This window comes from Pecten maximus, chromosome 1 (genome assembly GCF_902652985.1).
Source record: "Pecten maximus chromosome 1, xPecMax1.1, whole genome shotgun sequence".
Classification (NCBI taxonomy): Eukaryota; Metazoa; Mollusca; class Bivalvia; order Pectinida; family Pectinidae; genus Pecten; species Pecten maximus.
In genome coordinates, this window is record NC_047015.1 from 945508 (window position 1) to 960205 (window position 14698).

At 36.5% G+C, this 14698-nt stretch overlaps 1 protein-coding gene across 3 annotated transcripts in view; it reads left to right on the forward strand.

Moving 5' to 3' along the window:
- The window catches only part of LOC117321797 (sushi, von Willebrand factor type A, EGF and pentraxin domain-containing protein 1-like), a 157721-nt gene that overhangs the window by 120610 nt on the left and 22413 nt on the right, over positions 1–14698 (forward strand). For all 3 annotated transcript variants that reach the window (XM_033876375.1, XM_033876389.1, XM_033876382.1), the window contains exons 27-33: positions 966–1212; positions 4508–4672; positions 6820–6981; positions 7483–7653; positions 8974–9060; positions 12757–12876; positions 14468–14600. In XM_033876375.1, the coding sequence (XP_033732266.1) occupies positions 966–1212; positions 4508–4672; positions 6820–6981; positions 7483–7653; positions 8974–9060; positions 12757–12876; positions 14468–14600 (1085 nt within the window). The remainder of the gene's footprint in view (positions 1–965; positions 1213–4507; positions 4673–6819; positions 6982–7482; positions 7654–8973; positions 9061–12756; positions 12877–14467; positions 14601–14698) is intronic.

The following is a 14698-nucleotide window of genomic DNA, read 5'->3' on the forward strand; positions in this document are numbered from 1 at the left end:
TGAACTGAGAGTGGGGTGTAGAGGTGAACTGAGAATGGGGTGTAGAGGTGAACTGGGAGTGGGGTATAGAGGTGAACTGAGAGTGGGGTGTAGAGGTGAACTGAGAGTGAGGTGTGGAGGTGAACTGAGAGTGAGGTGTAGAGGTGAACTGAGAGTGGGGTATAGAGATGAACTGAGAGTGGGTATAGATGTGAACTGAGAGTTGGATGTAGAGGTGAACTGAGAGTGAGGTGTAGAGGTGAACTGAGAGTGGGATGTAGAGGTGAACTGAGAATGGGTTGTAGAAGTGAACTGAGAGTGGATGTAGAGGTGAACTGTGAGTGGGGTGTAGGGGTGAACTGAGAGTGAGGTGTGGAGGTGAACTGAGAGTGGGGTGTAGGGGTGAGCTGAAAGTGGAGTGTAGAGGTGAACTGAGAGTGGAGTGTAGAGGTGAAATGAGAGTGGGGTGTAGAGGTGAACTGAAAGTGAGGTGTGGAGGTGAACTGAGAGTGAGGTGTGGAGGTGAACTGAGAGTGAGGTGTGGAGGTGAACTGAGAGTGGGGTGTAGGGGTGAGCTGAAAGTGGAGTGTAGAGGTGAATTGAGAGTGGGGTGTAGAGGTGAACTGAGAGTGGGGTGTAGAGGTGAACTGAGAATGGGGTGTAAATATGAACTGAGAGTGGGATGTAGAGGTGAACTGAGAGTGGGATGTAGAGGTGAACTAAGAGTGGGGTGTAGGGGTGAGCTGAAAGTGGGTTGTAGAGGTGAACTGAGAGTGTGGTGAAGAGGTGAAATGAGATTGGGGTGTAGTGGTGAACAGAGAGTGGGGTGAAGTTGTGAACTGAAAGTGGCGGTTAGAGGGGAATGTGGAGTTTGGTGAAGAGGAGCTTGGTGTAGGTTTGAACTGGAAATCGGGTATGGATTCGAACTTATGATTTGTTGTAGGGGTGAAATGTAATCTTTGAATACCCTATTCTTCTTTTGGCAGTTGATTGTTGCGTTCACGTTGGTGTTTTCACCTCTAACTGCATCTGAAGGAACCCTACAGCAATGTGCCAATATCCAGGCTAACAATTTTGAGGCAATTACATATGGATTCCAACCGCTGTCTAAGCTTATTCCTACATTAAGTACATGCAACCAGGTGAACGCTGTGGCCAGTCAGTCTCCAACACGGGGATACTTGTGTACCAGCAGCCAGAAACAGTTTACAGTGGCAGACAATACCTATTGCCGTAAGTTAATCAGCGGGCTGAAGTTAGCAGCAGATTTGGGATTCGAATAACGAATCCGAGCGGATTGGGGATTCGAATAACGAATCCGAGCGGATTGGGGATTCGAATAACGAATCCGCTGCATGCAGCGGATGCGTTATTCGAATCCCCAATAACGAATAATGAATCCGCTGCTAACTTCAGCCCGCTAAGTTAATAATCTGTTAAAGCTTCACAAAGTAGATGTGTGGTAAAATAAAGAGTCTACTAGCTCAGGCTGGTGGGTAGTTCCCTTTAGACTAATGGAAGAATGTGGATATTATAGGTTACCTCATCAGCTCAGGCTGGTGGGAAGTGCCCTTTAGACTAATGGAAGAATGTGGAAAGTATAGGTTACCGTATTAGCTCAGGCTGGTAGGAAGTTCTCTTTAGACTAATTGAAGGATGTGGAGAGTGTAGGTTACCTCATCAGCTCAGGCTGGTGGGAAGTTCCCTTTAGACTAATGGAAGGATGTGGAGAGTATAAGTTACCTCATTAGCTCAGGCTGGTGGGAAGTTCTCTTTAGACTAATGGAAGGATGTCGAGAGTATAGGTTACCTTATCAGCTCAGGCTGGTGGGAAGTTCCTTTTAGACTAATGGAAGGATGTGGAGAGTATAGGTTACCTTATCAGCTCAGGCTGGTGGGTAGTTCTCTTTAGACTAATTGAAGGATGTGGAGAGTATAGGTTACCTTATCAGCTCAGGCTGGTTGGAAGTTCTCTTTAGACTAATGGAAGGGTAGCTAGCACTGAAGGGCAGATATTTTTCATATCACATAGAGTACAAATGTAAGAATAAAAAATGAAGGAGAGCCCATGTCCTCCAACTTTCTATTATACTACTCTTTTGATCGAGCTAAAGAAAAATTCCGTCCGGCTAGAAGGCCATTATATTGATATGTACAAAAATTACAAACCTGTCAAAAGTGTGAATTCTATATTAGTGTTTAACTGACAGGTGTGTATTTATATAATAGGGATTGACAGCTGTGTATTTACGTAATAGGGTTTGACATGTGTGTATTTCTGTGATAGAATTTGAATGTTTGACATGTGTGTATTTCAGTGTTAGGATTGACAAGTGTATATTTTCTGGGCTAGGGTGTAACAGGTTTGACAGGTGTGTACTTCTGTGTTAAGGTGTGACAGGTGTATATTTATGTGTAAAGGTTTTACAGGTGTGTACTTCTGTGTTAAGGTGTGACAGGTGTATATTTTTCTGTGTGAAGGTTTTACAGGTGTGTACTTCTGTGTTAAGATGTGAAAGGTGTATATTTCTGTGTAAAGGTTTTACAGGTGTGTACTTCTGTGTTAAGGTGTGACAGGTGTATATTTCTGTGTAAAGGTTTTACAGGTGTGTAATTTTGTGTTAAGGATTGACAGGTTTATATTTCTGGGTTAGGATTTGACAGGTTTTTATTTCTGTGTTTAGGTTTGACAGGTTTTTATTTCTGTGTTTAGGTTTCACAGGTGTGTACTTCTGTGTTAAGGTGTGACAGGTGTATATTTCTGTGATCAGTTTTGACAGGTGTGCATTTCTGGGTTAGGGTTTGACAGGTGTGTATTTCTGTGTTTAGGTTTGAAAGGTGTAAATTTCGGTGTTAAGTTTGACTGGTGTATATTTCTTTACAATGGTCTGACAGTTGTGTATTCTAAGTTAAGGTTTGACAGGTAAAGGGTTCAACAGGTATGCCATAGCATTAATAGAGGGGTAACATCAATATCACCATTACTTATATTGATGTTACAAACATTCAAGTTTTTAGTTATTCTGTATAAGGTTCACGGGTTTTCATCTGAACAATATCTTTATCAGTTGTCTCTTCTGTATTTATCGTAACAATATCTTTATGCCCAGTATTCACCATAACTATATCTGTATTAATTGTATGTCCGGTATTCATCATAATTATATCTACATTAATTTTATGCCCTGTATTCACCATAACTATATCTGTATTAATTGTGTGCCCGGTATTCACCATAACTATATCTGTATTAATTGTATGCCCTGTATTCACCATAACTATATCTGTATTAATTGTGTGCCCGGTATTCACCATAATTATATCTACATTAATTGTATGTCCGGTATTCATCATAACTATATCTACATTAATTGTATGTCCGGTATTCAACATAATTATATCTACATTAATTGTATGCACGGTATTCACCATAATTATATCTACATTAATTGTATGCACGGTATTCACCATAATTATATCTCTATTAATTGTGTACCCGGTATTTACCGTAACTTTACCTGTATAATTGTGTGCCCGGTATTCATCATAATTATATCTATATTAATTGTATGTCCGGTATTTATCATAATTATATCTACATTAATTGTATGTCCGGTATTCATCATAATTATATCTATATTAATTGTATGCCCTGTATTCATCATAACTATATCTGTATTAATTGTGTGCCCGGTATTCACCATAACTATATCTATATTAATTGTATGTCCGGTATTCATCATAATTATATCTCTATTGTGTGCCCGGTATTCATCATAACTTTATCTATATTAATTGTATGTCCGGTATTCATCATAATTATATCTACATTAATTGTATGTCCGGTATTCATCATAATTATATCTACATTAATTGTGTGTCCGGTATTCATCCCGGTATTCACCATAACTATATCTGTATTAATTGTATGCCCTGTATTCATCATAATTATATCTATATTAATTGTGTACCCGGTATTCACCGTAACTTTATCTGTATTAATTGTATGTCCGGTATTCATCATAATTATATTTTTATTAATTGTATGTCCGGTATTCACCATAACTATATCTGTATTAATTGTATGTCCGGTATTCATCATAATTATATCTATATTAATTGTATGTCCGGTATTCATCATAATTATATCTATATTAATTGTATGTCCGGTATTCACCATAACTATATCTGTATTAATTGTATGTCCGGTATTCATCATAATTATATCTATATTAATTGTATGCACGGTATTCACCATAACTATATCTGTATTAATTGTGTGCCCGGTATTCAACATAATTATATCTACATTAATTGTGTGTCCGGTATTCATCGTAACTATATCTCTTTTGATTGTATGTTCGGTATTGACCATAACTATATCTGTATCAATTGTATGTCCAGTATTCATACAACTACTTTTTCACTTACCTATTTACAAGAAAAGTGTATATTTTGATTTCTGAGAATAATTCATTTAGCAGATCTTCGTGTGATATTACATATTTAACTGTAATACTGATTACAGTGTCCTGTCCCGAGGGAACTTATTACGATGTATCTCGAGGCAGCTGTACCCTCTGTCCCGTTGGTACCTACAATGCCCTTGCTGGACAGTCGCAATGTGCAAATTGTTCGACAGACTGGAGCTCAGAATTCCCTGGCAGGACAAGCATTAACAAGTGTACTGTTTGTAAGTATTTAATGATTATCACAGGTAGATTGTGTAGACTAGAGTCGTTAGTATCTGATAACTAGTACAGTTAGACTTCGTAAACTAGAGACGTAATTATCTAATAACTAGTACAGTTAGACTTCGTAAACTAGAGACGTAATTATCTAATAACTAGTACAGTTAGACTTCGTAAATTAGAGACGTAATTATCTAATAACTAGTACAGTTAGACTTCGTAAACTAGAGACGTAATTATCTAATAACTAGTACAGTTAGCCTTCGTAAACTAGAGACGTTATTATCTAATAACTAGTACAGTTAGACTTCGTAAACTAGAGACGTAATTATCTAATAACTAGTACAGTTAGACTTCGTAAACTAGAGACGTAATTATCTAATAACTAGTACAGTTAGACTTCGTAAACTAGAGACGTAATTATCTAATAACTAGTACAGTTAGACTTCGTAAACTAGAGACGTAATTATCTAATAACTAGTACAGTTAGACTTCGTAAACTAGAGACGTAATTATCTAATAACTAGTACAGTTAGACTTCGTAAACTAGAGACGTAATTATCTAATAACTAGTACAGTTAGACTTCGTAAACTAGAGACGTAATTATCTAATAACTAGTACAGTTAGACTTCGTAAACTAGAGACGTAATTATCTAATAACTAGTACAGTTAGACTTCGTAAACTAGAGACGTAATTATCTAATAACTAGTACAGTTAGACTTCGTAAACTAGAGACGTGATTATCTAATAACTAGTACAGTTAGACTTCGTAAACTAGAGACGTAATTATCTAATAACTACAGTTACACTGGGTAAAGTGGGGTCTTTAGTATGTATAGCTATCATAATTACACTTTGTAAACAAGTGTCGTAGGTGTCTTATAACTATCACATTGAGACCTGGTAAACTGGAGTTTGACGTATCTCATATATAACTAGCTTAGTTAGACTGGGTATATTCCTAGATTTTCTCAAATACATCTTGGTGCTTGGCTGTACAGTTCATAGAGTAAATATATGAATAAATAATGTAAGTGTGTAAAAAAGTATATGAGTAAGTGTGTGTGTGTGTGAGCATATGAGTAAGTGTGTAAGTAAATGAGTAAATGTTTAAACACATGCGTGACGAAATTTGTTAGTACGTGTAGGAGAACGTGTATGAGTGTGTGAGTAAGTGTTTAAGTGTATACTTGAGTTAATGAATACGTGTATAAATAAATGTGTAAAGTACGTGTATGAGTAAGTGTGTCAGTACGTGTATGAGTAAGTGTGTCAGTACGTGTATGAGTAACGTTTAAGTGTGCGAGTAATTGTATTAGTAAGGGTGTAAATAAGAGTATGAGTAAGTTTGTGTAAGTGTGTAAGCACGTTTGTGAGTAAGTGTACTAGAAGGTTTGTAAGTATATAAGTAAGTGTATTAGAAAGTATGTGGGTAAGGTTGTGAATAAATGTATGAATTAGTGTATGAGTAAGTGGATTAGTAAATCTTTAGGTAAATATGTAGGTAAGCGTTTCTTGTAAGCACATGAGTAAGTGTATGCATAAGTAAATGAGTAATTGTGAGTGTGTGAGTAAGTATATTTACAGGTAAGTGCATGATTAGGCATGCAATTCAGCATGAGTATGAGGAAGAAGGAGAAAAGGTGAGTAGATTAGAAATATATTTACAAGAAAGTGTTCAAGTAAATGTGTAAGCAAGCATGTAAGTATATGTATTAGTAATAGAGGAAATAAGCATGTAAGTATATGTATTAGTAATAGTGGAAATAAGCATGTAAGTATATATTGTAATAAACGTAGGCATGTACAATGTAAGTATATGCATTAGTAAGCGTGTAAGTAAGCATATACGTATATGTATTAGCGTGTAAGTAAAGTTTGAGTAAACAAGTGAGTAAGGGTGTGATGGTGCATATATTGTTATGAATTTATCATTATATTGTAGTTTAATTAAATCACATTTATAATGATGTCAGGGTGGTCATTCTATAGCCATGGTAGTCTAAACTCGCAGCTGATGTAGACCACGTGATCGATATCTATTAACCTATCGTATCCGAGGGGAAAATACTGTTTTGTGTCTATTGGCTGATAATTATCATGAATACTTAGTAACCATCTATAATATTATATTTTTTTCACCTCAGCCAAATGTCCACGTGGATATTTTTCCATTAATGGATTACCGCCTTGTTCTGAGTGCCCTAAGAACACCTACTCCACGACTATAGGGACAACAAGCTGTACATCATGTGGGTCTGACAAACGGACAGTCAGTACTGGTACCATATCAGAGGATCAATGTATGGGTAAGAAATATGATGACAATAAAGGCTTTTTGTAACTTATCTTGTATTTATCTAATACAATAAACATGACATATGATAAACACTTCTCTTTACTTAAAATTATTGTAATTGTATTGTATTGTGTAATTGACAGAGGGCTTCACCAATGTTTGATTGATACAGGGCTCCACCAACGTGTAATTGATACAGGGATTCACAAATGTTTAATTGATACAGGGCTCCACCAACGTGTAATTGATACAGGGTCTCACAAATGTTTAATTGATACAGGGCTCCACCAACGTGTAATTGATACAGGGTCTCACAAATGTTTAATTGATACAGGGCTCCACCAACGTGTAATTGATACAGGGATTCACAAATGTTTAATTGATACAGAGCTCTACCAATATTTAATTAATACATGGTTCCAGCAATGTATAATTGATACGGATTGTACTAACTCATGATTGACGGTTTCATCATTTGGTTGTATAAATCATTTTTAAATTCTGCTCGCAGATAAATGCCCTGTAGGCTATTTCTCTCCAACTGGATACCATCCTGACTGTCGAGCATGTCCTGCCAACTTCTACCAGGACCAGGAGGGACAAACAATGTGTATAGAGTGTCCAAGTAACCAGTATACTGTAGGGGAGACTTCTGCCTCTTTCAGCGACTGTGTTCCTACTAGTAAGTTTCAAGACTTTGCCCCTACCACAAAGAGGTAGGATTGTGTCCCTCTACAAGTAAATATAAGGACTGTGCTTCTACCAGTAAACGTTAGGACTGTGTCCCTACCTGTAAATATAAGGACTGTGCTTCTACCTGTAAATATTAGGACTGTGCTTCTACCAGTAAATGTTAGGACTGTGCCTCTACCAGTAAATGTTAGGACTGTGCCTCCACCATTAAATGTTAGGACTGTGCCTCTACCAGTAAATGTTAGGACTGTGCCTCTACCAGTAAATGTTAGGACTGTGCCTCTACCATTAGATATTAGGACTCTGCCTCCACCAGTAAATGTTAGGACTGTGCCTCTACCATTAGATATTAGGACTCTGCCTCCACCAGTAAATGTTAGGACTGTGCCTCTACCATTAGATATTAGGACTCTGCCTCCACCAGTAAATGTTAGGACTGTGTCTCCACCAGTAAATGCTAGGACTGTGTCTCTACCAGTAAATGTTAGGACTGTGCCTCTATCAGTAAATGTTAGGACTGTTCCTCTACCAGTAAATGTTAGGACTGTGCCTCTACCAGTAAATGTTAGGACTGTGCCTCTACCAGTAAATGTTAGGACTGTGCCCCTACCAGTAAATGTTAGGACTGTGCCTCTACCAGTAAATGCTAGGACTGTGCCTCTACCAATAAATGTTAGGACTGTGCCTCTACCAGTAAATGTTAGGACTGTGCCTCTACCAGTAAATGCTAGGACTGTGCCTCTACCAATAAATGTTAGGACTGTGCCTCTACCAGTAAATGTTAGGACTGTGCCTCTACCATTAGATATTAGGACTCTGCCTCCACCAGTAAATGTTAGGACTGTGCCTCTACCAATAAATGTTAGGACTTTGCCTCTACCAGTAAATGTTAGGACTGTTCCTCTACCAGTAAATGTTAGGACTGTGCCTCCACCAGTAAATGTTAGGACTGTGCCTCTACCAGTAAATGTTAGGACTGTGCCTCTACCAGTAAATGTTGGATTGTTTCCTTACCAGTAATTTAAATGTTAGAACTGTGTCCTACCCGTAGGAGTTAGGATTGTGTGCCTGCTAGTTGGTATTAGGACTGTGTCCCTTCCACAAAATGATAGAAATTTGCACCTACCAGTCAGAATAAGGACTGTGCCCCTACCAGTCAGAATTAGGACTGTGCCCCTACCAGTCAGAATTAGGACTGTGGGCCTACTTGTAGCTATCATGGTAGGCTGACAATAAGAAGTATTATTGTATCTGTAATAAGACTGTATAATGTCAAACCTCTATCATTTGTAATCATGGTTTACTCCAGGTAACTTGTGTTCACCGTCCCCCTGTCAGAATGGAGGCTCCTGTGTACCTAACAACTTCCATTCCTATACATGTAGCTGTACGGACAGTAAGTCATATGTTTTATATATTTGTCTGATGCATGAGATTTAGTGACATCATTTCTTAAAAAGAATATGTTAGCTGTCTTGTCTAGTGATCAATATATAATCAAACCAAACATAGAATGATTCACATTGATTCATGAGACAGGGTCATACAAGTAAGACTATTGGTAGAGTCGTACATGTAAGACTATTTGTATGGGTGGTATAGGTATTTAAGTTAGACTAATTGTACGGGTGGTATGGGTCTATATGTAAGACTATTTGTATGGGTGGTATGGGTCTATAAGTGAGACTATTTGTATGGGTGGTATGGGTCTATAAGTGAGACTATTTGTATGGGTGGTATGGGTCTATAAGTGAGACTTTTTGTATGGGTGGTTTCGGTCTATAAGTTAGACTATTTGTATGGGTGGTATCGGTCTATAAGTTAGACTATTTGTATGGGTGGTGTGGGTCTATAAGTTAGACTTTTTGTATGGGTGGTATCGGTCTATAAGTTAGACTTTTTGTATGGGTGGTATCGGTCTATTAGTGAGACTATTTGTACGGGTGGTATGGGTTTATAAGTTAGACTATTTGTATGGGTGGTATGGGTCTATAAGTGAGACTATTTGTATTGGTGGTATGGGTCTATAAGTTAGACTATTTGTATGGGTGGTATGGGTCTATAAGTGAGACTATTTGTATGGGTGGTATCGGTCTATAAGTTAGACTATTTGTATGGGTGGTATGGGTATTTAAGTGAGACTATTTGTATGGGTGGTATGGGTCTATAAGTTAGACTATTTGTATGGGTGGTATGGGTCTATAAGTGAGACTATTTGTATGGGTGGTATTGGTCTATAAGTGAGACTATTTGTATGGGTGGTATGGGTCTATAAGTGAGACTATTTGTATTGGTGGTATGGGTCTATAAGTGAGACTATTTGTATAGGTGGTATGGGTCTATAAGTGAGACTTTTTGTATGGGTGGTTTCGGTCTATAAGTTAGACTATTTGTATGGGTGGTATCGGTCTATAAGTTAGACTATTTGTATGGGTGGTATTGGTCTATAAGTTAGACTATTTGTATGGGTGGTATGGGTCTATAAGTGAGACTATTTGTATGGGTGGTATGGGTCTATAAGTTAGACTATTTGTATGGGTGGTATGGGTCTATAAGTTAGACTATTTGTATGGGTGGTATGGGTCTATAAGTGAGACTATTTGTATGGGTGGTATGTGTCTATAAGTGAGACTATTTGTATTGGTGGTATGGGTCTATAAGTTAGACTATTTGTATGGGTGGTATGGGTCTATAAGTTAGACTATTTGTATTGGGTGGTATGGGTCTATAAGTCAGACTATTTGTATGGGTGGTATGGGTCTATAAGTTAGACTATTTGTATGGGTGGTATGGGTCTATAAGTTAGACTATTTGTATGGGTGGTATGGGTCTATAAGTGAGACTATTTGTATGGGTGGTATGGGTCTATAAGTTAGACTATTTGTATGGGTGGTATGGGTCTATAAGTTAGACTATTTGTATGGGTGGTATGGGTCTATAAGTGAGACTATTTGTATGGGTGGTATGGGTCTATAAGTGAGACTATTTGTATTGGTGGTATGGGTCTATAAGTGAGACTATTTATGTGTATGGGTGGTATGGGTCTATAAGTTAGACTATTTGTATGGGTGGTATGGGTATTTAAGTGAGACTATTTGTATGGGTGGTATGGGTCTATAAGTGAGACTATTTGTATTGGTGGTATGGGTCTATAAGTGAGACTATTTGTATAGGTGGTATTGGTCTATAAGTTAGACTATTTGTATGGGTGGTATGGGTCTATAAGTTAGACTATTTGTATGGGTGGTATGGGTCTATAAGTGAGACTATTTGTATGGGTGGTATGTGTCTATAAGTGAGACTATTTGTATTGGTGGTATGGGTCTATAAGTTAGACTATTTGTATGGGTGGTATGGGTCTATAAGTGAGACTATTTGTATTGGCGGTATGGGTCTATAAGTCAGACTATTTGTATGGGTGGTATGGGTCTATAAGTTAGACTATTTGTATGGGTGGTATGGGTCTATAAGTGAGACTATTTGTATGGGTGGTATGGGTCTATAAGTGAGACTATTTGTATGGGTGGTATGGGTCTATATGTTAGACTATTTGTATGGGTGGTATTGGTCTATAAGTTAGACTATTTGTATGGGTGGTATGGGTATTTAAGTGAGACTATTTGTATGGGTGGTATGGGTCTATAAGTGAGACTATTTATGTGTATGGGTGGTATGGGTCTATAAGTTAGACTATTTGTATGGGTGGTATGGGTATTTAAGTGAGACTATTTGTATGGGTGGTATGGGTCTATAAGTTAGACTATTTGTATGGGTGGTATGGGTATTTAAGTGAGACTATTTGTATGGGTGGTATGGGTATTTAAGTGAGACTATTTGTATGGGTGGTATGGGTCTATAAGTGAGACTATTTATGTGTATGGGTGGTATGGGTCTATAAGTTAGACTATTTGTATGGGTGGTATGGGTCTATAAGTCAGACTATTTGTATGGGTGGTATGGGTCTATAAGTTAGACTATTTGTATGGGTGGTATGGGTCTATAAGTCAGACTATTTGTATGGGTGGTATGGGTCTATAAGTGAGACTATTTGTATGGGTGGTATGGGTCTATAAGTTAGACTATTTGTATGGGTGGTATGAGTCTATAAGTGAGACTATTTGTATGGGTGGTATGGGTCTATAAGTTAGACTATTTGTATGGGTGGTATGGGTCTATAATTTAGACTATTTGTATGGGTGGTATGGGTCTATAAGTGAGACTATTTGTATGGGTGGTATGGGTCTATAAGTTAGACTATTTGTATGGGTGGTATGGGTATTTAAGTGAGACTATTTGTATGGGTGGTATGGGTCTATAAGTGAGACTATTTGTATGGGTGGTATGGGTTTATAAGTTAGACTATTTGTATGGGTGGTATGGGTCTATAAGTGAAAATATGGGTGGTATGGGTCTATAAGTTAGACTATTTGTATGGGTGGTATGGGTTTATAAGTTAGACTATTTGTATGGGTGGTATGGGTCTATAAGTGAAAATATGGGTGGTATGGGTCTATAAGTTAGACTATTTATATGGGTGGTATGGGTATTTAAGTGAGACTATTTGTATGGGTGGTATGGGTCTATAAGTGAGACTATTTGTATGGGTGGTATGGGTATTTAAGTGAGACTATTTGTATGGGTGGTATGGGTATTTACGTTAGACTATTTGTATGGGTGGTATGGGTCTATAAGTGAGACTATTTGTATGGATGGTATGGGTCTATAAATGAGACTATTTGTATGGGTGGTATGGCTCTATACGTTAGAATATTTGTATAAGTGATATGGGTCTATAAGTTAGACTATTTGTATGGGTGGTATGGGTCTATAAGTGAGACTATTTGTATGGGTGGTATGGGTCTATAAGTGAGACTATTTGTATGGGTGGTATGGGTCTATAAGTGAGACCATTTGTATGGGTGGTATGGGTCTATAAGTTAGACTATTTGTATGAGTGGTATGGGTCTATAAGTTAGACTATTTGTATGAGTGGTATGGGTCTATAAGTTAGACTATTTGTATTGGTGGTATGGGTATTTAAGTTAAGTGATATGATTTGTATTGATGGCGTTTGATATATCCTCATTTACAGATTTCTTTGGTTCAGACTGTAGCGTGCAATTGTTGCGTTGTGCCTCCTTGCCATGTTACAACAATGGAATATGTTCTGAGGACCCAGCTAATAATTCATACAAATGTACCTGTCTCACAGGTAGGTATGGGCTTATGGTCTTTTATATACTGTCTCAGATGTAAACTCATTTAAACACTATCCCACAGGTAAGGAGCAAACTTATACACTGTCTCGCAGGTAAGGAACTCATTTATTTACTGTTTCACAAGGAAATAGCTCATTTATACAATGTATCGACGGTAAACTCATCTATTGATTGTCGCATAGGTTATGAGCTCATTTATACATTCTTGCACAGGTAAGCTCATTGATACACGGTCTCACAGGTAAGGAGCTCAGTGGATACAATATCTCAGTGGTATTTGGATTTTGTAAGAAAATATGGCAGATAAGCAGTAAGACACAATCAATCACGTATTATTTTTCATAAATAGAAACAAAACAGCGATAAGAACCAAAAAGATTGACAAATTTAGTATGACAACAACAATTTTTACAAAACACAGAATTTGCTTCACATTATGAAGTCGGATAGAAGTTATGTTGTGGTTCAATGCATTGTCACACAAACTAAATATGCACAAGCGCTCACACACTGATGTGTCCATTTATGTAATGTCGTATATAATGTACCTGATTAAACAGTTGAGACAAAAACACAAATCAGTTTTAATCATTGCTAATAAAGCAGAGTCAAAAGCAAAGAAGGGATAGGAATGAGGATCAGGGTTTTAAAACTTGACATAGTTATAAACAGACTACAATAGAAAATCTGCTTTAGTCTATTGTTTTGAATAATAAATAGACATAATCTGGAAACTGAATTTGTGTACCAGACGACCACCACACTTTACCATACACCAGTTGGACGACATGGATTAAAAGCAATACAATTGTTTGAGCATTTTATACATATAAATATATAAGCTTATTTATGTTATAACCATTTATTAATGTTTTCTGCAATGACCAAGCTAGTACATCTCAGTCAGTAGCATTGGCTTGTGGCTTTCGCTATTATAAACAAAATATTATAATAACCAGTTTAATTATATGAATATTAAACCGATTTCGACAGTCATTTATATTACTGATTACAAGTCATTTATATTACTGATTACAATAGTCATTTATATTACTGATTACAATAGTCATTTATAATACAGATTACAATAGTCATTTATGTAACTGATTACAATAGTCATTTATATAACTTATTACAATAGTCATTTATATTACTGATTACAATAGTCATTTATATTACTGATTAAAATAGTCATTTATATTACTGATTACAATAGTCATTTATATTACTTATTGCGAAACTCATTTATATTACTGATTACAATAGTCATTTATATAACTTATTACAATAGTCATTTATATAACTTATTACAATAGTCATTTATATTACTGATTACAATAGTCATTTATATTACTGATTACAATAGTCATTTATATAACTGATTACAAGTAATTTATATTACTGATTACAATAGTCATTTATATTACTTATTACAATAGTCATTTATATTACTGATTACAAGTCAATTATATTACTTATTACAATAGTCATTTATATTACTGATTACAATAGTCATTTATATTACTGATTTTCCTTTGCTTTAATGTAAACATTTTTGTGTATACAAAAAATTGTATTTTGTAGGCTCCGGTGGAGTTAACTGTGAAGTTGACTTGCCCTCAGAGTGTACACCTAATCCTTGTCAGAATGGTGGAAAATGTAAAAATCTTATCAACGACTATCAATGCCTCTGTACCACAGGATTTTCAGGCAAAAAGTATTTACATGTATTATTGTTGCTGATATTAACTACAGTTTGAGCAAGATAAACTTTGATTACAACCATTTTAACAATGCTTATCAACCTGTATAACT